This window comes from Gymnodraco acuticeps, unplaced genomic scaffold (assembly GCF_902827175.1).
Source record: "Gymnodraco acuticeps unplaced genomic scaffold, fGymAcu1.1, whole genome shotgun sequence".
Taxonomy (NCBI): domain Eukaryota; kingdom Metazoa; phylum Chordata; class Actinopteri; order Perciformes; family Bathydraconidae; genus Gymnodraco; species Gymnodraco acuticeps.
In genome coordinates, this window is record NW_022990590.1 from 8,086,175 (window position 1) to 8,112,324 (window position 26,150).

The window sequence follows — 26,150 nt, forward strand, 5'->3', positions numbered from 1 at the left end:
AAGCCACACAGCGAAGAGCCGCCCCCAGATCCTGGTTGGCCCGTTCCGTTTGCCCGTTCGTCTGAGGATGATAGCCAGATGACAGGCTCACCGATGCGCCCAGAGCCTGACAGAAGGCCTTCCAAACGTGGGAAATGAACCGGGGACCCCGGTCAGAGACGATGTCGAACAACATGGTTGACCAAAAGATCTGCAGTCTCTCGGGCAGTGGGAAGCTTGGGAAGAGCAACAAAGTGTACCATCTTTGAAAATCTGTCCACAATAGTTAGGATGATGGTATTTCCTTGTGAAAGTGGAAGTCCAGTAACAAAATCCAAGGCCACATGCGACCAAGGGCGACTAGGTACCGGCAGCGGGTGAAGCAGGCCAGAGGGAGACTGGTGGGAGGACTTGGCAGGGGCACATACTGTACAGGCAGCAACAAAGGCCCTGGTGTCTTGAGCCAGTGTGCGATGGACACCAGGATGACACGAGAGACGGGAGGCGTGTGACGACTGCAGGACCTTGGAGCGAACAGGGGTAGGCACAAAAAGACTATTAGCTGGGCAGTTACCTGGGTTAGGCTGCGCCCGCTGAGCCTCCTTGACCAATGACTCAATCTCCCAGGTAACAGCCGCCACCACGCAGGAGGCAGGCAGGATAGTGTCTGGACTGGCAGCTGGTCCTTCGGAAGCGAACTGGCGAGAGAGAGCGTCCGGCTTGAGGTTCCGTGACCCTGGACGGTAGGTGAAGGTGAATGAGAAGCGGCCGAAATACAGGGCCCATCGAGCCTGACGGGAGTTAAGGCGCTTGGCAGATTGGATGTACGCCAAGTTTTTGTGGTCTGTCCATACAATAAAAGGGAGCTCAGCTCCCTCCAGCCAGTGCCTCCACTCCTCTAGGGCAAGTTTGACAGCCAGCAGCTCTCTGTTACCCACGTCATAGTTCTTCTCAGCTGGAGTGAGGTTGAGAGATGTATCCATAGATCTCTTCATTTTGCTCTCAAAGTGCACCAGATTGATGCATTTAACTTCAATATTTAAAAATAAATCTTCCCGGGGGAGCATGCCCCCGGACCCCCCTATGTGAGGTACACACACCACCTATAAAAATAGCACTTTACCCCTGCTTACACCTATATGCCGAGAGCTGATTATCGAGCCTTCATTGTAACAGTCGTGGGTACGTTGTGTATATGCGTGGGGATTGTTGCAGTAGAAAATTCCACTGTAGCGACCGGTACCTTAATGGGAAACCCTAAATGTTTGAGCACCCTCTATGAAACGTCAAGCTACCCCACAGCACCCCCAAAATAAATCTCTGGCGCCGCCACTGAGCCTGACTATTTATGTTGGGGGGGCCCGACTTTTTTTTTTCTCCAAAGGGGGGGCCTGACAGAAAAAGTTTGAGAACCACTGGTATAGTGGAAATGATCAGCTGACTATGCTGAAGTGTATGCTCGCACTTTGCTTTGCGTAGTTCGCCGGCGGCCATGTTTTTAGTCTCGATTAGGTGAATACAAAAAAAATAAGGCCGATATTGATGGTATATTGGCTATTTAAAAATGCCGGTTTTCTAGTGTTTTGTGCTAGGAACCTCTTGATCAATTTGCAGAATTTAACTCTCCATTATCTTGTCAGAACTTTTGGAGTCTCAACCAAGGTGATACAAATAAAGTAACGGTTACTATTGACAACTTTTGCTATTGGAAAGCCAAAACGAAATCGGTAGAGCCGTTCCATAACATGAAGTTGAAATAGCCACAATCACCACTTAGAATCCTCAACAAGCCTTTTTCTCTTTTTCTCCAGGAAAAAATGATGGTTCAGTGGGCGGCAAACACTACTTCCACTGTAACCCTGGTTACGGCGTGCTGGTTCGGCCGCACAGGGTCAGCCGGGGTGCCGGCAAGCGCCGCCGCCAACAGCAGAAACGCTGCAGTGCTAACCTGTCCGGATCCAGCCCAAACCTGGCAGCCCTCACCGCGTTGGCTAAAGGTGAAGGGGGGGTGGCATCAGCCGGCCGCAGCAGGGGAGAGAACCGCAAGTCGTGGAACACTTAGGAGGTTCTAAACCTGCCAAACGGCTCGATGCTGGACCCCCACATGCAGCAGATGGTTGTTTAAGTGTAGGCATGTGACCCCTCATCAGATTGTAATGGTTCATCTATTGAAAGACTATCCTAGCCAATGGACTTGTATTATGGTTTAATGGATATATTTTATCAGACAATTTGAATGTTTTTAGGTATGTAGATTCCAGTAACAACCTTTTCTATGCAATTATAATCATGGCTGTCTCACCTGAATGGATTAATTTGAGTCCCAGCTCAGAATCAGCACAGTTTTCCATTCCATGTGTTTTGCCACATGCCTGGCATTGCAAATATGGTTAAATGTATCCAAAGTTCACTGGATTACTGTACACTGTAAGACTCCAGGTAACACTACTTCTTCATGTGCTCACATTTCTACTGTTCAAGACTAATTATGGAGCTGCATGTTTGGATAGACTTCAAAGTGTTGCACATGGTTTTATACCTATTGGTTTTTCTTTTTGTAATTCTTGTGCCTTGAAATATTATGACTACTATGATGCCTATGTGCCTTAGTGTTAAATCACCAGTGCTGATAGGTTGGAAACTGTCAAACCAGAGCTTATTACAGCTCTTGAATGTGTATTTCTACTGTTTTAGAACAAAAAATACTTGCACTGCCTTTTAAACAATTCTACTGAAAATGTGCAACAATGTTAATCATTTTTTTTCTAAGTGTGTCAAGATCGAATGAAAGTGGCTTCATTTTGAACAGAGATGTGTGCCAGTTTTTTGGGATTTATTTTAGACTAGTACGTTTTTAATTACAATGTGTGTATGGGAATACTTGAGGGATTTTGTTGAACGCAGAGTATTAATTGTTTTGGGTAAGTACAATATTTGATATTATGCCTGAAAGATTATTTATTTAAAAATGAAGACATACAATTGATGCTAAAAGCAAAATCGACTTTTATATTGTTGAATAAACTTAATTCTGCCCTTATCAACCAATGTGTGATGAACCTATTGTACCTAATCAGATAGCAACACATAGAAAGTCTCATTGATATAGCTTTATTCTCTTGTACATTATATATATATCATACTAAAATAAACACAAGTTAAAAAAATGAACAAAGAAACTGTACAAAAAAATGTATATATACTACATCTTAATTACAGAACAGTCTACTGTCCAAAAAAGGCACTAAATTCTGAAATGGGCAATACAGTAATTCTGAACATAACTAGATTTGAGCTTGATACAACAGCATTCAGTCCTCTTAGCAGAGCTCTACTGGGATGAGGTGGGTGGTGTTTCACTGGGAACACAGAGGGACATGTAGACGTGTTGACCCCGACACCATGAGGAGACCCTTTCAAAGTAAAAGCACTACCACCGGAGAACACAGGACATTGGGTTGGGGAAAGCCCCTTTCAGATTTCAGTATGTAATTAAAGATTCATCTGCTTCCATTTTCTCGTGGAAAAGCACAATCTTCCTAAGCACCTGAGGGTTCTTTCTTCCGTCCCATAAACATTTCTGTCAGGCTTGAACATAAAATACTGATGGATTACAACTTGTACTCGCTAATTAGGCCATGGCATCTCAAACACTAAGGCAACTCATTGAAAAGCGTCTTATAGTGAGAGAATAATCTCTAAATGCACTCTGTAGTCTTTTCCTTCCACACACAACTTATTTCAGACACTCAATATTATTCATATGGGGAGAGTGTCACACCAAACTCCATAGAGAAAAAGGTTAATTAAAGAGTCCAGATACAGTACCAGCTTACCTACTATCTGCAGGCTTTACCATTCGGGTGTTTGTATGACTTTCTGCAGCTAATCTCGCATGCTACTGTAGCCATCAGCCTCATATTTTGTGCTAATTTATGACTACATATATTCAATGACCTCTTTAAGTTAAAGGACTTAACCATCTTTGAGAACTGTACTTTATGGGCCATCATTGACTCCTCTTAGAGGTTTGCAATCGATCAACAACTGCTTCAGTTTAGAATATTGATCTAGGAATTAGGGACAGTTCTTGTCCAGAGTTTCAAGTTAAGACAATTGTGGTTTGTATTCAATCTAGCAATAAATGACAGCAGTGGTCGAGCATAGACACACCCAGCATACTGTACTTTGTGCACTTTTCTAGTCAAAATCTAGTTTTTGGTAGTGATTCCAAATATTTGGAACACATTTTGCTGAATCGCATAACTCAAACACAGTTTTCTTGTATTATTTCATGAAAAAAAAGGGAAGCAATATCTGTAAGCCTGTCCTTTGATTTTTCGAACAACCGTTTCACCGTTAGTTTGAGTATCACTTAGATCTACAGGACATATTTATTTGTAGTGCGTTGTGTACAAACCTATATTGTACTGCCCATTTAGCGTTTATGCAATCCCAATCGCCTGCGACAACATGGTCATGTCTCAATGATAACGCTCTATGTGAAATGGTGAGGGCAACGCAATTTAGTTATAGGAAGCACATTTCATAAACGTTTTGGATAACCTAAAACATACATTTGAAATGTATTTATTTCTCTAATTAATTTGTATTAATCACACTTTGCCAGAGAAAGATTAAAACACTACATTTCCCAATGGAGTTTGGTGTGGCGTTGATTTCAAGTGAAGACAGCACAAACTGTGATTTAGTACAAGGTGTGGAGCAGCTGTAAAGAAATGTTTTTCACAACAGCCCCATATTAATGTATCGGACATTTTAAAAGGAAGGCTCATGGAAGGGAAGGTTACATTTGAACTTTCATTAACGGCGATTCTTTTTTTAAATAAGGTGCATCGTTTGTCATCTTTCACAAAATAGCTTACTAGCTCAGACACAAACAGGGAGACTGTTGTTCAGTCAAATAAGGGATGATACAAAATAAAACAACATTTAAATGATTATGGAAAACATTCAGGAGAAATTAAAATGCATGATGAGCTTAACAATATCAGCATGTTTCAATTTAAAACATGTCGTTCTTTTTCACATTACCATAAAAAATGAGTATAAATACATATTGTGTTTGTCTTTCAACCCTTTCTTTTTGAAACACAGTTCCTAGTACCAAGTCACTGTAATCGCTGCTTCGTACATAGAGAAGCGATAATTTAAATAGAGCTTTACTAGACTACAGCCCAGGGCTGGGAGATATTCTACAAGCAGGATCCAGATACTAGATTATTTAAAAGAGATGTCCATATTTGATTTAAACATAATATTACATGAGCGTATAACTAGCTAACTGCTTAGTTTAATCCCGCAAAGTAGAATATTTCCCCAGTTCTCCAAAACCATCACTAAGGCATGGGTTCCTTTAAACAAACAGATTGACATTTACCTTGTTAAAAACTGGCTGGGCGATAGCAGAAACAAAGGAGCACTCTCGGCTGTACGCTAAATATGACGCTAAATAAAGAAAGCTAATCTATCTTTAGATAAATTAGCTTAGTCTAGCAAAGAAACTGGCTAACTTGGCTCTCTTCAAAAGTGACCATATCTTTCTTTAAACACTCGTTATATCTCCAGTAAAAGTATAAAAAGTTGTCCGTGTGTACCCATCTGTAACACTACAACTGGTTTTGACTTATATTTTTGTATGGCTTTAGTAAGACAAAATCAATTGGGTGAAATCATGAGCTTTAGCCTAGCCTAGCAGTGAACTTTAGCTTATCCTAGCATGAAGACTGCTAGCTATAGCACATTTGAGCAGCCTTCATGATAGGCTAAGCTAACGGTCTACTGGCTTCAGTTTCATGTTTAGTGTACAGACATGAGGGCAGTATCAATCCTCACATTTAATTCTGCTCAACGTATTATTTTAATTGTTTCATTTCATCAGATATCAGTCTTTGACTTGACATTAAGTGAGCACCAAGAAACATTAGCCTTAAGAAAGTCAACATTTTGTCTCTGCTTATTACATTATGATTATCTTGGTTCATTGATGGTTTTGGAAAACTTCAACCCGGAGCAAAAAAGTGGAAAATGTATTTCCAATACAACCACTTTATACATCTTTGATTCTCTTCCCTTGAAGTGGTGCTTTTGCCTTTGAGGCTATATCCTAAAAAGGTAGGGTAGGTAATTCACTTCAGAAACACTTTGTTATATTCCATAGAATGCTCTTCACATCCCGATAGCAATGAATACATTAAATGCTTTGACAATAAATACATACAAATATTTCATCTGTGGAAGCTGTGGCGCTGTAAAAAGCACATCCAATTATTTGGGGCAGATGATTGGATGGCCTACCTGCCTGTCAGCCTTCCATCTGTGCACAAACTTATCTCGTGCCCTCATTGGTCATGTGCGCGTTCGTGTGTGTTGGAGGAGGGGCTCAGTAAGGAAGTCTGAAGGAAGGGGCAGATTTTTTTCAGCTGTGTACTTTCAAATTCTAGCGCACTCGAGCTGGTTTCTCCATTCTTACCTACCCTACCTTTAAATACAAACTTAAATGGCCTCTTCTGATATTCTAAACCATTTCCAGTGAGGATTTAGTCTAATTGGATATTTTAAAAAAATCCTCTGAAAGCACATTCTTTCTGCTATAATAAAGAGGCAGCTTCACAGAACAAGTAGTAAATAGCTTAGGGGTATTTTATCATTATGTGTGGCTGCTAATACCTTTCTTTCCCGACACAGGCCTGCTGTAGTGTCAGAACCACGTAGCGCTAGCTCCAGAGGCTTCACCGAGCTATGAAACAACCAACGTACGCCAGAGGAGTTAGCAGAAAATCGCTTTGGATGAACACCATTTTAGATCGGTCTTACAGTAGCTTAAGCTTTTAGCTCCAAGCATCTTTTCCTTTGGCATGGATGAAAACAAAGCACAGTTCCCCTTATTAGATAGCTTACCATTGCTTGATTATCACATTGACCCTAAAATAATGATCATAGCCTCGAGTACTGAACAGTAGTGTCACTGGGAGGCTAAATGATTGTAGATCCTGTCGCCAAATAAATGCAGGTGAGAGAAACCACTTTGTATGCATACTAAAAAGTTTCAGGAAAAAAACGAGGTGTATACTGCAAAAAGTAAAGGTGTAGTTTCCTGTATGAAAATAAGGCTACTTCTTTTTAGAGGTTTTCATCCAACAGCAGCTCATGTAAAAAGCCACTCCACTAAGAAATGAGGATATAAGACGGCGACTGTCTGCTTCTGATTATCCTTCCAGAGGGGGGGAGGAAACTCACCCTCCATCTTTCCCCAGACAGCTGCTGGAGGTCACTCTTCCGATGAACTGCACAATGAAGAGGATCATTTGAAGGTTACGCAGGTAGGTAGAGTGTGACTGAGAACCATATATATTATATATATAGAGTACACCATTTTTTTTTTCTTGAGGTTGACGCTGAGGTGATATAGAGTGAGGATCGGCTCAGACGACCAGGCTGGAGAGGGAAGCACGGGGGAGTAAAGAGGAGAGGTATCCTGTGAGGGGGGGGAGGGAGGTACAATCCCAGACGAGGGCCTCCGATTTAGGGGTTGAAGACCTGGGACCCCCCTTTATCTTCTTTCCGTGGAACACTTTAAGAGACCCATTCTCACCAGCTGTGTCAATATATGGGGTAGGGAGGGGGGGATTACTGTTTACACTGACTTTGTTGGAGGTGGGAAGCTGAGAGGGAGGGACAGATCCAGATTTACTAAGTAGCATTATTTTGGTATTTTTCTTTTTTTATCTCCCTGTTTTTTCTCCTCCTTTCTTTGACTGTCATTTCTCTTCCACTTCCTCCGTTCCGTTTCCTGTGCAGTTCATTCGTCCTCCAGGGACTCCGTCTTAATGTCGTTTGGGACCCCCCCGGTTCTGGACAGGGCCAGGATGGTGTGGTTGACAGCAGCCATCTCCACAGCCAGAGAGATGGGGTCCTGGTGCTCGATGTGCGCCGCGCCGTCCTCCTGATACGGGAGGGGGGGGGGGGGGGACAGTAAGACCAAGTTGGTCAGTGGTGAACAGATTGAACAGAAAGCAGGAATTATACTTTTGTACATAAAACTCATTTTCCTGACCAACTGTTCTCTACTAAGTCCCTCCCCCAAAGTGCAGCTTAGCAACTGTAACTGGGCATGTCAGGCCTTTAAAGAAAATCAGAGACGAATTGTGGGAGAGGGACAGCTCTAACCCTCTGTGTGATTTGACTGTGAGTTTCCCCCACCCTCTTTTTGGAATACACTTGAGAGCAGTGCTCCCTATTACTGCCGTCACTAGGATATTCAGCATCATTTCTAAAATGCTAATCAAAAGAGGTTAGCATAGCAGATCAAACTGAAAACATATAAACCAAGGTTCAATTCAATTCAAAACCTTTATTTATCCTGGTAAAATCCCATTGAGATCAATGATCTCTTTTTCAAGGGAGACCTGCAGCAGTAGGTTCCACAAGAAGACATAAAAACATAAACAACAGAACAACAAAAGGACATACAGCAAAATGTACAGGGATTGCAATTTACATATTTAACCACAAGTACAGGTACCAACAGCATCTGATTTTGTAGCATCCAACCAAGCTTTAAAAACATGTAGTGGTACTAGCTTGGTAATTTTCCATTCTTTTTGCAGACTGTTCCATGTTAGTGGAGCTGCACATCTAAAAGCTTTCTTCCCTAAGACAGTCCTAGCACTTGGCACATTTAATAAAACCACAGCATGCGATCTCAGGCAATAAGTACTTTCAATTCGCAGAGAGATCAGGGAGCAGATATAAGATGGTAGTTTATCCAACATGGCTTTGTAAATGAAAAAGTACCAGTGACTGAGCCTCCGTACAGTAAGTGATGGCATAACCGCCTTGGCATACAGGGTACAGTGATGCGTAAGTGCTTTACAATTTATCAAAAATCTCAGTGCACTGTGATACGCAGCATCTAACTTGCTCAGGTAATTGGCAGGTGCATTCATATATAACAAATCACCATAATCCAGCACAGGTAAAAAGGTCACAGTGACTAGCCTTTTCCTGGCCTCAAGCGAGAAACAGGACTTGTTCCTGTAAAAGAAACCTAGCCTAACCCTCAGCTTTTTAAGCAGGTTATTGACATGGAGTTTAAAAGTGAGACAATCATCAAGCCAGATACCTAGGTATTTGTAACAGGTAACCACTTCAAGTTTTATTCCTTGCGTAGTTACAATATCCAAAGCAGTCTCTGGTGTATTTTTAGCTTTAGCTTTAGAAAAGAGCATTACCTTGGTTTTATCCACATTTAAAAGAAGCTTAAGTTCAGAGAGCTGAGTCTGAATAATGTTAAAAACAGCCTGTAATTTAACACCAGCCTCCTTAATGGAGGGACCTGCACAGTACATCACGGTATCGTCCGCATAAAAATGTAAAGTAGCTTCATCCACATTTTCACCTAAACTATTAATATAGATAGAGAATAATAGCGGACCTAAAACAGAACCTTGTGGTACACCATTTGCAATGTTTAACCACTCAGAAGACAGCCCATCAAACTGAACACATTGGGACCTTTCAGAGAGGTAGTTTTACAAACCACCCCACTGCATGGCTGGATATGCCGATACTGGCTAGCCTCTGCTTTAAAATGCGATGATCGACGGTATCAAACGTTTTGGACAGGTCAATAAATAGAGCTGCACAGCTCTGCTTATTATCTAAAATACTCGTAATATCATTCACCACTTTCATTGTGGCAGTGATGGTGCTGTGTTGCTTTCTGAAGCCTGACTGATGTTTAGACAGGATGTCATTGTTACATAAAAACACCTTTACCTGTTCACTCACTAAGCGTTCAAGAACCTTAGCCAGAACTGACAATTTAGAGATGGGTCTATAATTGTTTAATAAGGTGGCCTCCCCTCCTTTTAGTAGTGGCAGGACATATGCTGACTTCCATACTTTTGGGATTTTGTTCGTGCTGAGGGAGAGGTTAAAAAGAGTAGTAAGAGGTGGAGCAATAAAATCTGCAGCTATCTTTAAAAAGAAAGGTTCTACGTTGTCCGGACCAGCCGGCTTTTTAGGATCTAGCTTGGTTAAGACTTCAAGAACAACATCAACAGTAAAAGGAGTAAAACTGAAGGGGTTTTCCAGACCACATTGTTCTGAGTCACCGACTGTGGTGTTCACAGAAGCAGAATTAGAAACAGAATGAAACAGAGAGCCACAGGACACAAAATGCTCATTAAAACAATTTAGTATGGTGGCCCTGTCCGATATAGTGCCAGATACTGTGGTAAGGCACGGAGGTAGCTCATTACGGATATCACCGGTGGATATCGATTTTATGGCTTTCCAGAATTTTCTAGGGTTGTTCAGGTTCTTTGTGGTAACTGACAGATAATACTTAGATTTAGCACTTTTGACATGTGAAGTGAAGCTATTTCTTAGCTGCCTAAAACGCAGCCATTCTACCTCTGAGCCTGAATTCCTAGCCTTTGCCCAGGCCTTGTTTCTCTCATGAAGGAGAATAGATAATTCAGCAGAAAACCAAGGATTGTCTCGTCCCTTCACTCTAAATGTACGCAGGTTAAAGAGAACCAGATTGTTTTGGAGGTACCTGTGTTGGCGAGGTGGGCTCCAGGCGGTAAAGGCCAAAAGGTCGGCTGAGAGGTCTCTTGTCAAAATAGGGCAGGTCAAATGCCTGGAGGGAAATTTAAAAAAAAAGAACAAATTTAGCTCGGTTTAGATCTTACAAACCCAAGTTCATTAGAGGAAACATTCGTAATATTCTGAATGACGTTGTTCTCAAATGGATACCATAGAAAAATGAGAAGAAGGGCAAGCTTGTGTTAATTAATATGCCTTGGGCCAACCATTTTAAGCTATAATTCCTCACAAAAATAAAAGTGCTTTTTATATTTCGGGGAGTTTAAACATAGAAAAACTGCAGTTACATTGTTTTTTAAGTTTTAAGAATTTGAGAACAGGATCCAGACAACCTTTACATATTAAAAACAACTTCAACCAAAGACAGGGCAACTAATCAGCTAAGTTACCGGTATAAAGATGTGAAATGCATGATCACGTATAACTAATGACGGAATGAATGATCACTAGCGGTTAGCAAGTGGCAAATCCATCAAAACAGAGGAATACATATATAAATGAATAAGGAATAATCAGACTTTGTACAACAAAAAATGACACGATGGAGCTGTAAAACAAGTGACCTCTTTCTCTTGAATCAGTTGTTAACTACTGTCTGGATCATAAATCTGGTTGTATGCGTCTTTGGGGATCCATCATCACGCTCTACCTGCTCTGATAAGTCGTTTCCGTCGACGTCGTCGCTGTTGGAGTGCCCCCCCGGACTCTGGACGTCTATTCCATGACTCTCCAGGATTGTGGCTTCTTGGAGGAAGAGGATGAATTGTTAGACTTATGATTGATCACTGAAAGTATCCTTCATTACAAATATATAGATTTAGATTATTCTACTTTGACTTCCCAACCGGGGGTACATGGTTGGATTGTGGAGTATCTAAATGCTAAAAGTGTCAAATCTATAGTTATTCAATAGAACAGCGCTGCCATACACTCAATCTCTATTACTTTGAATATATATTTAAAGAAGCCCTATTGCGCTTTGGGGGGTTTTCCCTTAGTAGTGTGGTATTTAGGTTAGTGTGCATGTAAATGGTCTGCAGGGGCTAAAATCCCTCCAGAAGGAGTTTCCCTCCCACATGCATGAAAAGTAGTTCCAATAAATAGGTAACTAGACCCTCCAGAAAAACGCGATTCTGCGATCGCAGAATTTACCGCATAATCAGCAAAATGGCGCAGATTTTTAAAAGGCCGCATATTTATCAAAAAGCCGCATAATCCCCGCATTTTTCCACACAAAGTTGAGAAAAAAAAAAGTTAACTCGTCTTGACGTGAAGTGATGATGATGATGCGACGTCATCAGCTCGCGCATCACAGAAGGTAAACAACACCGTAGAGTGAACGTGTGGAGCTCACACGAGAGAGAAAACACCAAGATGAAAACATCTAATCCATCTCATTTACCGACGAACATTTCTGCTAAAGACCGGGCAAAGCAGTACCCCGATGTCTTGCACGAAAGTGGGGGGGAACTATTCTGCACCCGTGCAACTGTGTGTTGGAGCATAAGAGAACATCGACGGTGACGACCCACTTTGATTCATTCAAACATTCGAACATGCTTTCTGCTGCTGCGGACAAGAAAGCCAAACAACTCACGTTCACTGAGGCATCAACCTCCAAACCCCTTTCGAGGGCTACAAGAAACGAGGTGAGTAGCCTACAAGATTGAAGCTGGTCAGATAACGAACGAGTAAATATATATATATATATATATGAATATATATATATATGTGTGAGAGAGAGAGAGAGCGAGAGCGAGAGCGAGAGAGAGAGAGAGAGATTAAAATAGCCCAATTGCTTTTACAATAAATAAACATTGAATGTGTTTAATTGAATAGTAAAGGGGTTTAACGTTAGTGGCAGGTTGTGTGTGAGAGAGAATAAATAAGACGGCCCAATATTTATTTTGTCCGCATATTTCGCAACTTCCCGAAATTTCATCACATAAATGCGCATGTTTGATCGCATAATCAAGGATTTTTGCACGCGTTTTTCTGGAGGGTTCAAATTGAAAGCTAAAAGTAAAGGAAAAATGGTTTGGATACATAAATATATATGGATAAATGGTGATAATATTAAGCAAAAAGTGGTCAAAATGTTAGTATTATTATGTAAGTTATGGATGAATTGTCATTGGACTAGCAGGTTAATAACTTTAACAAGTCCAAAATACATCAATGTTAATGCAGGCCGTAAGCAAAAACAGAAATGAAGCAAAAGTCATTACAGATATTAGGTGACTGATGAACAAACATTGAGCTCTTTAAAGTGACTAAATGAAAGAATTATGAGCCCCCATCTAACACCCCCACCCCCCCCAGTCACATTACCAATGTTGGCCCGCCTCTTGATCTCTTTGCGGCGGTTGGCGAACCAGTTGTAAACTTTCAGGGAGGTGACCCTCTCCAGATCAGACAGCTTCTTCCCTGAAACAGACCACAGGACACTCGGATCACTTTGTTACACTATTCTTTGGGCCCTGTTGTTATCCATCTTGTCCCTCAAGCTGTGAATACCACTTTTATTTCTGCTTATATCAATTGGATGTTTCATACCCAATGAGGGTTTTATATCCATTAAAAGAAAATCACTTGTTGCCATTTGATATCACACAATACATGCAACACAGATGTTTTGGCTTTAAAATACACAGAGTCCAAGAAAGATAATATGCAAAATGATGTGGTCTTAAGAGAGCACTTACAATTTACTTTTGGTGAAATGCAACAGGGACAAATGAGCATTTTTCCAAAAACACTTGTGTATTTCTAACAAATGAAATGTATAAATATAAATATGCATGGCTGACAGGATACAAAGGTTGTTAGGGACTATTCCCATGGTAATATTCCAAACATTTGCAAAACGAATAGGAATATTTGTCACCAGCAAATAGAATAAACAATATTCTCATTATACTAACGTAAATAGGATTTTTTGCAAACATCTCTGAGTGGAGTAAACATGAAACAAAGAAAAGACTAATATACTATTCACACAGCTGTTATGGAGCTTTACCTGGCTTCTGAATAACAGCATTGCAGGCGTTTGCTATCTCCTCCCGCTTGGCCTCATCCGGGTACTGGTTGTCGTTGAAGTAGCTATAAATAGACAGAGACGCACTGATTCAATTAATTTCCTGACACAAGGACGATGTCAACGAACTGGATTTATGTATGCTGTAGAAGCTCGCCAAAGCTGAGAGTATGAAGAGTCACACGCTGGTTGTCTAGACGTTTCCTTGCACAGGTTGCAATATTTCCTCAACTCCATGTGGAAATAAGGAGAAGTTATGAATGTAATCTTTCATCTACTTCTTCCTGCGCTCACCTCTCCATCACGGCCAGGCACTCTTTCCTCCAGGTGAAGCGGCTTCCTCTGCGCAGGCGGAAGGTTCCGGGGGCTGTGCTGATGGGGGGTGGGGTCTGCCTCCACTCCATATCCTCCAGAGGTAAGGGAGCAGGCCGCATGTTCAGAGTGGCACCTGTGGGGGGGGGGGGGGGTGTGTTACAAGAGTTCCTCCACAATCAGCCCCAGGAACATGAAGTCTGTGGTGTGTTTTTGCCACTTGAAGTCTGGGAATAATAATAATGTGTGAATTGGCGGCTTTTACAGATGAACTGCAGCACATCCTTTTAAGAAAATGCATGTGACAAAGCACTTTTGCAAATCTTACAATACATTACATTCTGATTATAAACTGGAGTGGATAGTGCTGACAAAGACCGCGCTGCCTCGTCCCAAATCATGAGCACAGCAGAAAAAGAAAAGAATCACAAAAGGTTTAATTTGCAGTAAAACTCATTAAATACGCCACGTTCTTGCTAACCGTATGCCTCAGTATCATAGCCTCATCTGGCACACACATTGTGAACCAGTCCTAACTGGGTCGCCCAGCAACAGGGCGGGTTATCAGACCAGGATGAGCGGGACATCACTATCTCTGCAGCGGTGATGGAGCGTGCGCGCGGTGTGTGTGTGTGTGTGTGTGTGTGTGTGTGTGTGTGTGTGTGTGTGTGTGTGTGTGTGTGTGTGTGTGTGTGTGTGTGTGTTGGGCTGGGCTCCGTCTGGACAGAAATAGCAGGAAGCAGTTTCCACTGTGCTGTTGGCAGGGCTCCATGAGGAGCGTGCCGCAGAGGACGAGGCGTGGGATGTCTGCTGTCTGCTATAGGCTGAAACAGAGCATACATATGTACAGGCACAACTGAAGGCTGCATGAGGCCTGGTGTTCTGGGTGTTAACCATTCAGAGAGGTGTGGATGTATCTGTGACTGTGTGTCCTTCTCAACTGAAGCAAAGCCAACATTAGAACTCCTTCAAGACAAAACTAAAGTTACATTTGTTCCCTGTACATGTGAACTCAGATTTGTTGACAGATAGATACAAAAGTAGGGATGGCATGCTTTGTTATAAATAATATGAATCAATCACATATATTAATATTTACTAAGAAAAGCCTAACTAACTAAAAACTGTACATTATAGGAGCACATGGCACAAGCAGTGAATACAATATCAAAAGGGAGCATTTGTATTATACAATTGTTTTTTGAAATCACTTGACAGACTTTTTGCCCACTGGTTAAATATTTGTTATCATAGTTCTATATTTGAACTTAATTCCTGTTACTGTGTTCATTAACCCTACTGTGACCATTACAAAGCAAAGTCCTTATATGTGTAAACCTACTTGGCCATAAACCTGATTCGGACTGTGATAATTCAGGTTTTTTGAAAAACCATTGACTTGAACTGGAAGTGGTAAGATGCTAACTCATTCCTGCACAGCTCTATTGTCAATTCTACCTTTTGATTCTATGTATCCGTTTGTGTCCTAACACCTCCTGCATGCCTCTCCCTCCGTCTCATCTGAAAGCACATTCCTTCAGTGAGCCAAACCAACACAGTCAGGAGTGAGCGGTGCAGGTTCACAGACTCTGGTGTACCTGGAGTGGTTTTCTCCAGCGTGTACCAGCGGTAGAAGGCCCTCTTCTTCTGCTCGCTCAGGTCGGAGCCGTGCTGCAGCAGCCAATGGGAGATCCTGCTCTGGCTGATGCCTGGAAAGCAGCCAGACATCGAATTACAACAGTGCTTTGCATCGAGCCTTCGGCACAGTTTGTTTGTTCTTAAAGAATTCAACAGAGACAGAAGGGAATACTGGGGGGGGGGTTGTAAGTTTATTCTTACTCCTGTCGCCTGTCTGGACACTTCAACTCTTTCTAATGCTTCCTTGAAGATTTTTTGAAGTGGATATTAGGATTTGACTCATGTCCAGTTGGTTTGCAAAGGTGTCAAACTATATTTTTGCACCTATTTTCAAGCCCAGAAACAAGCATAAGCCTCAATCTATAGTTACATTTAAAAATGAAGACAACTTGGAAAGAACTTGTGAATTTACACTCATTCATGGTTCAAGGAAGGAGTCATTTTGGCATTAAAACAGGCAACAAATTGAACCTTGGTCAGTCATACTTGCCATATATTGGATTCTGTTTTACACTTAAATTTGATACAACATCAATCAAATAAAGTGATTTTAGCTGAAAATATGGAAAAGTGGGGCTACCAGTGGGCCCAAGAGAACCAAATATTGCATTTTTCCCATTTTCCAAGGGCTAGTCATTAAAGCATCTGCTTTTGCCTTTCAATCATTCGGATGTCATGTTTGCCATTATGTCTGTGTGCCACATGTCATGCCTCTAGGAGTTATGTCTGAAGATATTTAACCATAAAAGTAGCTTCTTTTTTGTATAGGTTTTTCAGTTGAATTATACTTAAAGTTCAGGGTAATCAACTGCTAAAGATACTGTTCAATGTATTTCTTCAATAAATGGATGTTTTCAAAGTAAATGGATAATCGTTTTTAATAATCGTGATATCAATTATTGACCCAAATAATCGAGATTATGATTTGTGCCATAATGGAGCAGCCCAACTTCACAGGGGGGCAAAATGACCACATTTATATTAGACAAACTATGCAAATCTCAAGATGTTAAGTAAACACAGAAGCTTCCACATTATTACAAAATTGAGAAAATGAGCTTTCATAAATACGTCCGTAGTAACGCAATGAAAAGAGGAAGGGAATCATTTCAACTCAAACCATATTTGAAATGTTATTACTTTTCCCTGTACAATACGATTTATTTGACAACTTAACAAAGAAAGTCTACATTTTAACTGGAGGACCCACATTGAACAAGCAACAAATGTGCACAATGGACAAAATGTGAGTATGTTTACAACAAAAACAATTCAAATGAACGACAGTGTAGTGTGTCGTTGTTGCTACTAACCGGTAACTTGTGCCACCACTGCCTGAGAGATCCTCCTGTTCCCCAGGAACGCTTTGATCTCCTCCTTCACCATGCTGCTGTCCCTCCTACACACACACACACACACACACACACACACACACACACACACACACACACACACACACACACACACACACACACAGGTATTTGACATAGGAAAAGATCACACAGCATTTAAAAGACCCCCACATTTAGTAAGGGAAGGTTAAAACCAGATTGGAAGACTGATATTAAATAGATTGTCATGCTTTCAGGGGTTATATGGTTGTCTACATATCGTAGGGAGGGTGGTTTGATCCCCAGTCCCTGTACATGTCGACGTGTCCTTGAGCAGGATACTTTAGCCCAAATGGCTCCTGTGTGCTTTCGACGAAATTGAAGTGTTTTTTAATAAAACTTTACATTTCAATAATCAAATGTTTCTGTATTGTGCCAGCAGCATTATGCCATATTAAATAGGACAAAACCATTTGAATCTAAGGTGCATTTTGATTATCCACGTATTGTTCTCTTCTATTATGGCTCCCACATTAAATCAACGATGCATTTCAGAGGAACACAAAAGGCATGAATTTCAATTCATTGAGACAAAATGGAGTGAAATACATTTTCCAATGTCTCAGTCCTCAGCGGGGCGAAAATAAAACATGCACAGACATGCAGGAGTGGAGGGTGGTGAGGGAACATGTGCAGTCACACAGTGTACCCACCCTGCTTTCTGGCTTCCAGCCCAATCCCCTCCTCTGTGCACACACAATAACGTCGACTTACATACACACCCACCAGCTTATCACTGCCTCGGCTTAATCGTGGTACAGATTTTGAACACCAGTCAAATGTGTACACTAGTCGGTGCATATTTATCCACACTTATATAGTGCATACTTTTACCAAACTCCCACCCCCACTAACTTAAATATCACTGGTGCTTGAACCGTACAATCACAGCATCCTTTGAACCCACAGAGAAGTCATAATGGAGAAGGGCATCAAAGTCACGAGTGCTCCGCTAGCATATTTCTGAAATGAGAAATGCGTCAGGACTCTTGACATCCAGCGTCAATATCCTCCACGGCAGCCTCTTGCGGCGCGGCTAAAATTAGAGCTTAGAAAACACTGCTTGTATCGACAAAAGTGAATCGATGTAGCACGAGCTGCTGTACAAGACTGAGGAGGAGTGGGAAGTGCAGGAGGGAGATGTGTTGTTGGATGCCGACTCAAAGGCCGAACCCCTGCGGAGACGGAAATGTGCACTTAGATGAGAGGGAAGAAATCCGAAGGGCACCGTGGGATTGTTGACAAGCCGAAAGCGCCTGTCACGCCCTGGCAGCCCTGCGGAGCGAGGCCTACACACCGAGAGGAAGCTACTTAACTTCTTGTTGTCAAAACAGGACATGTGATCTGGTGCAGAGGCAGAGGGAATTAGCAATGGGACGGCCGGAGCTCTACATGCCTATACTGTTCACTCAGGGCAGCTGGGAAGCAGCAGGAGGAGAGGGGGGGCTCCTGTGGAAAGTGCTCAGACGAAGAGGAGGTGGCTAACATGTGGAAAGGGATGGAGTATAAATACTGACCTGCCACAGTAATGGATGTAGAGAAACACGTTATAGTTGTTTAACAGCAGTATTCCATTTAGACAGGGGCAGTTCAAATAGTTCTTGAAATGAATTAATGTAATCAAATCAAATATAAAACCAAAGCCATTTGCCACTGCCAGGGCATTAACGTTTGATCTAGTTTGTTATAGAAGTTATAAAAAGTTCTACTTTGCAGTGGTTCCAAATAACTCTGGTCTGGAAGAGATGTCAAATGTCCATGTTCGGTACCTTTCTCCATGTTTCTGTCCCCGCCACTTTTTTCTGTTTCGGTTCATTTGATTAATACAAAAAACTGTTAATGCGCGATAAAATAATTGTCTGCGTTAATGAATGCGTTGAAGCGATAATAACGCGTTCATATATTGAGATGATCCAAACTGTACAATTATCCTAAACGCCTGTTTTCCATCTTTTTCTCTGCTATATTTTCAACCAGTGGAAAAATAATACCAATGCTTTTTGACGGGGAAGCCCTTGCCATTCTAACTTCCACGTCGGCCTACAAAAAGATGTCATTATTTCATCACTCCATAAACCTCAATGAGAGCCCTTCCAGGGGAAACCCATAGAGCAGGGGTTCTCAAACTTTTTGTTTATGCGGACCACTATTTATTATCAAGGATTTTCGGACCACCTCATATGCAAACCGTAAAAATAAGTACATATATAAACGTAGTGCCAGATTCCAAGATTGACGGCGAAGATTAGCTGGTTTTAGGCTCTCGTTAGCCAGTGTCTCGTAGCACAGAACGCATACTGGCAAAGGCTCATCTTCAGTGCCTGTGTAGGCAAATCCCAGTTCCAAGTAGTTCCCATTGTACTTTCTCTTAATCTTCCCTTTCTTTGTTTTTCTCTGCGGAATCTGGCTTGGAGATGCCTCCGACTCACTCTCATTATCTTAAGTAACGTTAACCTCTTTTCTCTTCAGAGAACCTGATGCTAGCCACCGATTCATGTTTGTGGTGTTGCACACGTAACCATGGGTAACCAGTGGTGAAATTAAGTGTTGTCCATAATTAAAAATAACAAATATCTGCGTTTTAACACTACGTTTATATGTACTTATTTTTACAGTTTGCATATGAGGTGTTTTCTGCGAAGATCCTTGATATTGATTTGTATTGTTTTCACGAACCACCTGCAGTACCATCGGACCACAGTTTGAGAACCGCTGCCTTAGATCACCCAAAGGAAATTACTTGATGTGTTATTATATAAAAACAACAAGTCTTTTCACTTCGATGGGAACACAATACGCTCATCACAACCACTGTTTTGTACTGTAGCCTTTAGGTTACATGCACAATGTAACCTTCTTCAATTTGAAACTTGAGTGAAGTTTTCTTCAACAAAAGAGGCTCTAACTTACTGAGCAGGGGTTTTCAATCTTTACGTTTCTTTATGTTACTGTATGTGATTTCATGTAATGTATCTAGAGGTGCACCATTGTGAAAGCTTCTCTTCTCTCCTTCTCACGAAATGTCACCCTGAAGGCTTTTCAAAAGGTTCAGCACAGAACACCTCCCTTCTCATGCCATAGGATAATTATGGATTATCTCAACAAGAACGTCTTTATGACCGTCTTTGTTATTTTGATACAGGATGTACATACATGTCAACGGCAAACAACTGATCCATTCGTAGAGAACATTTTGGTTTATATTTTGCACCTTTCATGTCAAGGTGTTGTGGTTCACACTGCACGTGTAAAGGGCAATCTAAGTACCAACCTAGTGCTGTCTCTATTCTGATACTCTTATTAGAGCACTGCCATGTCGTGCACTGTGAACACATGCACAGTGTTGGTTTTTCACTAGTGTTGTCTCAAATCCCACCAGCAGCTGTGCCCTCACTGGACCCGCAACTTTAACATTAGACACCGCTCCAATAACCCTATAAGATGAATGATGGTTTCTTTTCCACACCAGTATACTGGTCCATTTCCAATGTCAAGAATAAACTTTGACATCAGATATTATGCCAGAAAAAAAAAGAAATCAGAAAATATACTCTTATAAAACTCGGGGGAAAAAAAGACAAATGGGTACATTTAAAGATCATGTGATAGGATGAAAAGCTCCAGAACTAAATCAACAGCTGTTTTCGAGGCCAGGAATGAACCCTAAAACCTCAGTTTTTCTGAACATGTATGGCAGCTGCACACAATGGAGTTTCAGCTAACTCCAGTTGGTGCGATCTAATTCATCCTGACTAAGTGTGCTTTCCCGCCTCATAGTTAATGGTATTTGTGCCATTGAAGAGGAATCTCCAATCCAAAGAAAAGTAGACAATTTAACGAAAGTTGATTCAATTGGAAATGCATGAATGAAAGACAATGAATAATAGCTTTACATTTGAAGCACCTCTAGTGTTTTGTACCCACAAGATGACTTTGTAAAACGTGTTGATATTATGGAAATGTCTTCATTCATTCATTCGCTGTTCTTAAAATAAAGTTCTTTACCCCTGCCCCACCCCATTGCACTGTACACTTGCTTCCCACTGCTCCTAGTAATAGGATGGGTTAAATACAGAGGTCCAATTTCACTGTGTGCATGAACATGTGTTTAAAATAAAGGGGTCACTATAATACTACTGATGATATTAGTCTTGCATCACCTACTTACTGTTATGTATTGTCTATTTCTACAACCTTAAGTTGGACAATGAGTAGAAAGGTTCCTCAAACAAAGTTTTAGTGCCCACTTCACCTCCGTTTCTACTCACCTCATCAGCTCCTCCACCTTGTCGTCAATGTCCAGGTCTTCTTCTGTAGCTTCGAACCCGAATGCTCGTGCTGCGGCCGCGCTGTTCACTGGGTATCTGGGAGGAGACAGCTTCCCGTTGGGTGTGGCGGCTAGGCTATCCCTGCCGTTCTGCGTATGAGCCACCAGCGAAACCGGTGATGGCAAGATGGCTGAAGGCGGCGGTGGTCCCGGAGGCGGGGAGGTGTTGTAACTGTTGCTAGGAGACGGAGAGTGCCCCCCTGCGCTGCCGAACTGCGTCTGCGTGGCGGTGGAGATTTTGGAGGTGGTGGAAGACGCGGCGGGGGCGGAGCGATCGCCCTCGCCGCTGGTGTTGCCGTTGCATGTCACGGAAGAGGTGGTGGTTGCAGAGGCAGTGTTGTTATTGTTGAGTGATGTAGTAGTGTTGGAGGCAGAGTTGTTGGTGCAGTTGTTGGCCCCACCTACTCCGTAGCAGGACGAGGAAGAGGAGGAGGAAGAGGTGCGGCGGCCAAACTTGTCGCCATGCTCCCGGTCCAGCCGGTCCAGAGTTTCGAGCGCGTGCAGGATCTCCTGCTTGTTCATGCCGGAGCGACGCAGCCGCTGCAGCAGATCTATCTGCTCAATGGTGAAGCGCGGCTCCACGCTGAACTCAGACATCCTGCTGCTGGAGGAGACACAAGACAGACAGGTTGAGAGGAGAGGAAATAGGAAACAGGAAATGCAGGAGGAAGTTAAAGAAAGAGTGTTCAAGATGTTCAAAGAGAGATGGAGAAAAAGAGGCACAAGGAGTGAAAGCAGGCAGAAATGAGAGGGATGAAAGGATGCAGTGGGAGGATTAAGTAGGAAAAGAAACACAGTTCAGATGAGGAGAAACATTTGAATGATATGGAAGAAGTGAGGCAGAGAAAGGTAGAAAGAGAGGGGTGGAAAAGGAGGAAAAACTGCAAGAACATAAAGACACAGGAAATAAGAAAAGGAAGACAAGAGCAAGAGATAGTGTGAAAGAAAAAGGGAGGGGCATACAAATCTGCTATTTTTGGGAACCAGCCGGCAACACAAGCAGAGTGCCAGAGTCACCTTGACAGCTGATGCTATCTTAACATTCTGACTGCCATTCTTTAAGAGCTACAATATATCCCCCGCTGCACACCACCCACGCTGTATGTTTTTCATAAGCAATTTGCTGTGCTCAAAATCAATGCAACTGGATTCAGACTGCGGCAGATTTTCCATCTTCTGTGCCAGCGCGACCTATGCTGATATGATTAACGCTATAAAAAGGGGTCACTGGCATTTTTCTACATCTGTGTTAGTCTAAGCTGTGCAAAGGACAGAAACACAACCGAAATGCTTAAGAGTGTCTGCTGTGTTTTTAAGTCACCATGAAGGGAACTAATATAGCCGTGATGAGATGAAACCCTCAGGCGGTCTGTAAAACCGAGATTTGAAAGGAAAAGAACAATTGCCAACATTTAAGAAACATTAAGAGGGCCCTGAAATACATGACTTATAGCAGAGGGTAGTTAAAGGGTACTGCAGAACATTAACTAGTTCTTTAGTTTACATTAGGTATCCATATGGAAGCTTGTAAATCATTATCAAGCTCAGTTACATTGCAAAACCCTGTCACGTCGCAGGGGGTGAGCTGCACAAATTCTAAATAAAACTATGAGATGGTTTATTTGACTTGGATTGTTAATATGAAAATAAGGCATGAACTACTTCTTCAGTACTTTCAGATATGCTGTGTTATTTTACAGAGATGTATTAGTCGTTGCAAGCAAATGAGCATTTGGAATCATTAGCCATCCTGGTTGAGTATTCACAAAGTTAACTATTCAATTTAAAGCTGGTTTAACTGCTTGAAACACACCCTGCAAGGAACACAGAATCAGCCTAATGTTATACACTGTTTTACTGTAGGTCACACATAACACAAACTGGAGGTGTGCAACCCATAAGAAGAGAACAAAGACTGACTGATCCAATGTTACTATATAAATCATAAGTCAAGAGCCATTGTGGGTGGTCAGTCCTGACAGATGATAAACTTTCTTTTGCACACATCCCTAAGGAATCACTTGATAACAGTAAGTTAGAGAACTAGTTATAACACAAAAAAGAAAAGTATTCAAAATTACCAATGACAGTAAATACATCATGTTTAGTTTTACATTATGCAACAAAAAAAAGAGGAAGCTTTCTTACCTAAATACAGATTGCATGCATGATGCATTCGATATCCCCAGTACAGTCTGTTGTGTAAATCAAACGCGTTTCTTTGGCAGTGTATTTTTCTAGATTGTCCAAACACTGACCAAAGTTGCTGGTATCTTTTGGTCCATGTGTTTTTGTTTTGCTGACTGTGGCCCTGGAGCACAGATCTGCTGCTCCGCGCTGCAGGGGAGCCGCTGTGATGCCAGCCAGCCAGCCAGCCTTCACGCCCTTTGCCCACGAGCTAACGTTAGCAAATGTTTCTTTCGCAGACTGAGTGACAGTGTCCTATGAAACGCTAAATGAGCCGGCTTGAAACACTCGAGATCATAAATAATTTTCACTGGAGCTGCTGCTGCATTTATACCGGGTAACAGTCCGTATGCATCACAGAGGACGGCTAGCAACTTATGCTATTTTCGGTAGCACCGGGGTTGTAGAATGATAGCATAACATGCTAGCCATGCCAATGCTGATACTAGCTGACGTTAGCCGCCGTTGCTGGCTAGCGACCGTCTGATATGAATAACATCACTTTTAGTGTTGGAAATAGCTTAGTGCATGACTTACCTCGGTTCAAATCGTCCACTTAACCATTTAACTTTGTTACAGAAGCAAAGACCCGATGTGTCTTTCACTGCAGCCGAACAGTAAGGCGGTATGATACAGTGCCCTGTCCGACCCCTTTCCAAGGATTTCTAATCAGTGGCGAATTATTTGCCTCTCTGCTTTGTCTGTCTGACAACAGCCATATTGACAACTAACACCTCTGAGTAGCTCTGAGGGAACTGTAGTTTTACTCTCACAAAGGCCTCTGCCGTGCGTCGGCGTTCTTTACACTAAAAACTACAAATCCCTGAAATAAGAGCGAGGCTCGCTTAGGCTCGCTGATCTACAGTTGTCACAGAGAGGATGCAGTTTATAATGTGACCACAGCGGCGGCTCCCCTCCAGAGGACACTTCACCACCCTGACCAGACAGTCAGCAACAGCCAGAAGTAACAGATTACATGAGTAACTGCATTACATTTGCACATAGAACTTTCAAAATCATGTTGATGTTGAGGCTTGTGAACAACAATGTAGCACTATTTAAATCCAGTTAAAGCACATTGTATTCTTATAAATAATGACTTACAAGAACATCCAGTTGAACAAAAAGTTGAAAACACATTTTAAGGAGACATGATGACCCAGACTCTCTTAAAAACCTGCCTACCACAATAATATATAATTTTTACAACCCAGAATAAAATAAACAGTTAGCACTGCCCCAGGTAGACCACCACACATACGGCAACTGTTGTGCAATCACACTTCTTATGTGCAATATATAGGCCTACTGTATTACATCTAACATGTTATTGCAAAAATACTGTGCAATATATACGTTTTACTATTAACTATACACTACTATTGTTACATTATGGTGATCTATTTACATGTAAATAGACTCCTGCATTGACTTGGTCACTTACAACATTCTCTGCAATATTTGGCTTATTGTATTTATAAATAGTTCTGACATGTATGTAGTTTACTTCATCTGCATTGTCTGCAACATAATCTGCACTATTTTTATCCTAATCTATTCTAGTCTGTTTCTTCTTGCACTATTTTTATTTTATTTTTTAAATGTGCTATATGTTGCAACGTTGAGCTTAAGATTTAAGATTTGTATTGCCTTAACTACACTGTAGCTACTGTGCATATGACATTAAAGCCTCTTGAATAATACTGGCTGCTACTTTACAAATGTTATATGTTCACTTACAACTACCAACAAATGCTGCTTCTTATTTATTCAACCTGGGAGGTGAATTTATTTTTATTTTGTATTAACATGTGCTTGCCTCTTTGTTTAATATGTAAGTCAATTTATTTTAAATGTTGTACTTTTTAACAACACTGTCCCCTTTCCTGTCATTATGTAAATGTACCAGCTGTGGGATTTATACAGGATTTCTGATTCTGAATCTATTGGTTGTTAATGTAAGAAACAGAAGAGAAAAAATCATTATTGATTACTGTAAATGTAAAAAGTGGAAAACTGTCACTGGACCCCAACCTCATTTCAGAGAGGAAATCCAGCTGTTAATATTAATAATATTTTAGGTGTGGGAAATCATATGTAGTAACATCTCCAATATCAGACCTACTGTTTACTAAGACAGACAGTTATAAAACATATAGGCCGAGACCTATTTGCATACATTTAGTGCTTAGTGTTTGAGATGTGCAGAAGCCGATGTGTTTACTCAGCTGGTTTCCGAGGAATAAGTTGAGCGATGAGGAGAAGTAAAAGAGGCTTAATTCTGAGGGGAAATGGATCCAGGTGGCTAATTTAGCATGTGCATCAATTAGACACTTCCACTGAAAAACACAGCCTGTTTAAGTTAACCATTTGTATCTTTTGCTGGGTTGTTTCTGCTTCGTTTCAGCCTGCACCTGCTTTGCCTCTGCAGAGTTGTTGCAGTTATAGACCTCCTCTTCATCCAGAAAAGCAGGTTTCGTAATACTGTTTCATGAGTTTTAACTAAAAAAAACAGAAAGAAGAACACGTTCAGTGTCAGGTAAAAGCGTATAGATAAATCCCCACATGCTGTTTGATCCAGATGTCATGCTGTGCAAATCTGAGCCGTGCAAAGAGTTTTGCCCTTCCTTATACATGCTTACTC

At 41.6% G+C, this 26,150-nt stretch overlaps 2 protein-coding genes across 10 annotated transcripts in view; one reads left to right on the forward strand and one right to left on the reverse strand.

Annotated features, from left to right (window-relative positions):
* Positions 1 to 3,023, forward strand: part of LOC117554210 (kinesin-like protein KIF13B) — a 44,962-nt gene extending 41,939 nt beyond the window's left edge. For all 5 annotated transcript variants that reach the window (XM_034228516.1, XM_034228518.1, XM_034228519.1 and 2 more), the window contains one exon: positions 1,791 to 3,023. In XM_034228516.1, the coding sequence (XP_034084407.1) occupies positions 1,791 to 2,041 (251 nt within the window). In that variant the 3' untranslated portion in view covers positions 2,042 to 3,023. The remainder of the gene's footprint in view (positions 1 to 1,790) is intronic.
* Positions 3,024 to 3,074: 51 nt separating this feature from the next.
* hmbox1b (homeobox containing 1 b) lies at positions 3,075 to 24,376 on the reverse strand. Of its 5 annotated transcripts, none has more exons than XM_034228527.1 (10): positions 24,044 to 24,376; positions 21,261 to 21,920; positions 16,915 to 17,000; positions 15,562 to 15,672; positions 13,946 to 14,099; positions 13,634 to 13,716; positions 12,946 to 13,041; positions 11,264 to 11,358; positions 10,565 to 10,648; positions 3,075 to 7,945 (listed from the first exon to the last, which is right to left on the reverse strand). In XM_034228527.1, exons 2-10 carry the CDS (start codon positions 21,914 to 21,916, stop codon positions 7,802 to 7,804), a joined length of 1,509 nt encoding a protein of 502 aa, XP_034084418.1. In that variant the 5' UTR covers positions 21,917 to 21,920; positions 24,044 to 24,376; the 3' UTR covers positions 3,075 to 7,801. The 5 variants fall into 5 exon arrangements, with proteins under 5 accessions (XP_034084418.1, XP_034084417.1, XP_034084415.1 ...); XM_034228526.1 differs by having other exon boundaries at positions 21,261 to 21,923; XM_034228524.1 differs by having other exon boundaries at positions 23,468 to 24,376.
* Positions 24,377 to 26,150: the final 1,774 nt, after the last annotated feature.

Bases quoted from the DNA above. Each gene is read 5' to 3' on its own strand.
- hmbox1b (XM_034228523.1), bottom strand. The intron at 14,100-15,561 runs GTACACCAGAGT...CCCCCCCCACAG, and splicing joins GCTGGAGAAAACCACTCCAG to GTGCCACTCTGAACATGCGG. The intron at 7,946-10,564 runs GTACCTCCAAAA...CTCCCGTATCAG, and splicing joins AGCCCACCTCGCCAACACAG to GAGGACGGCGCGGCGCACAT.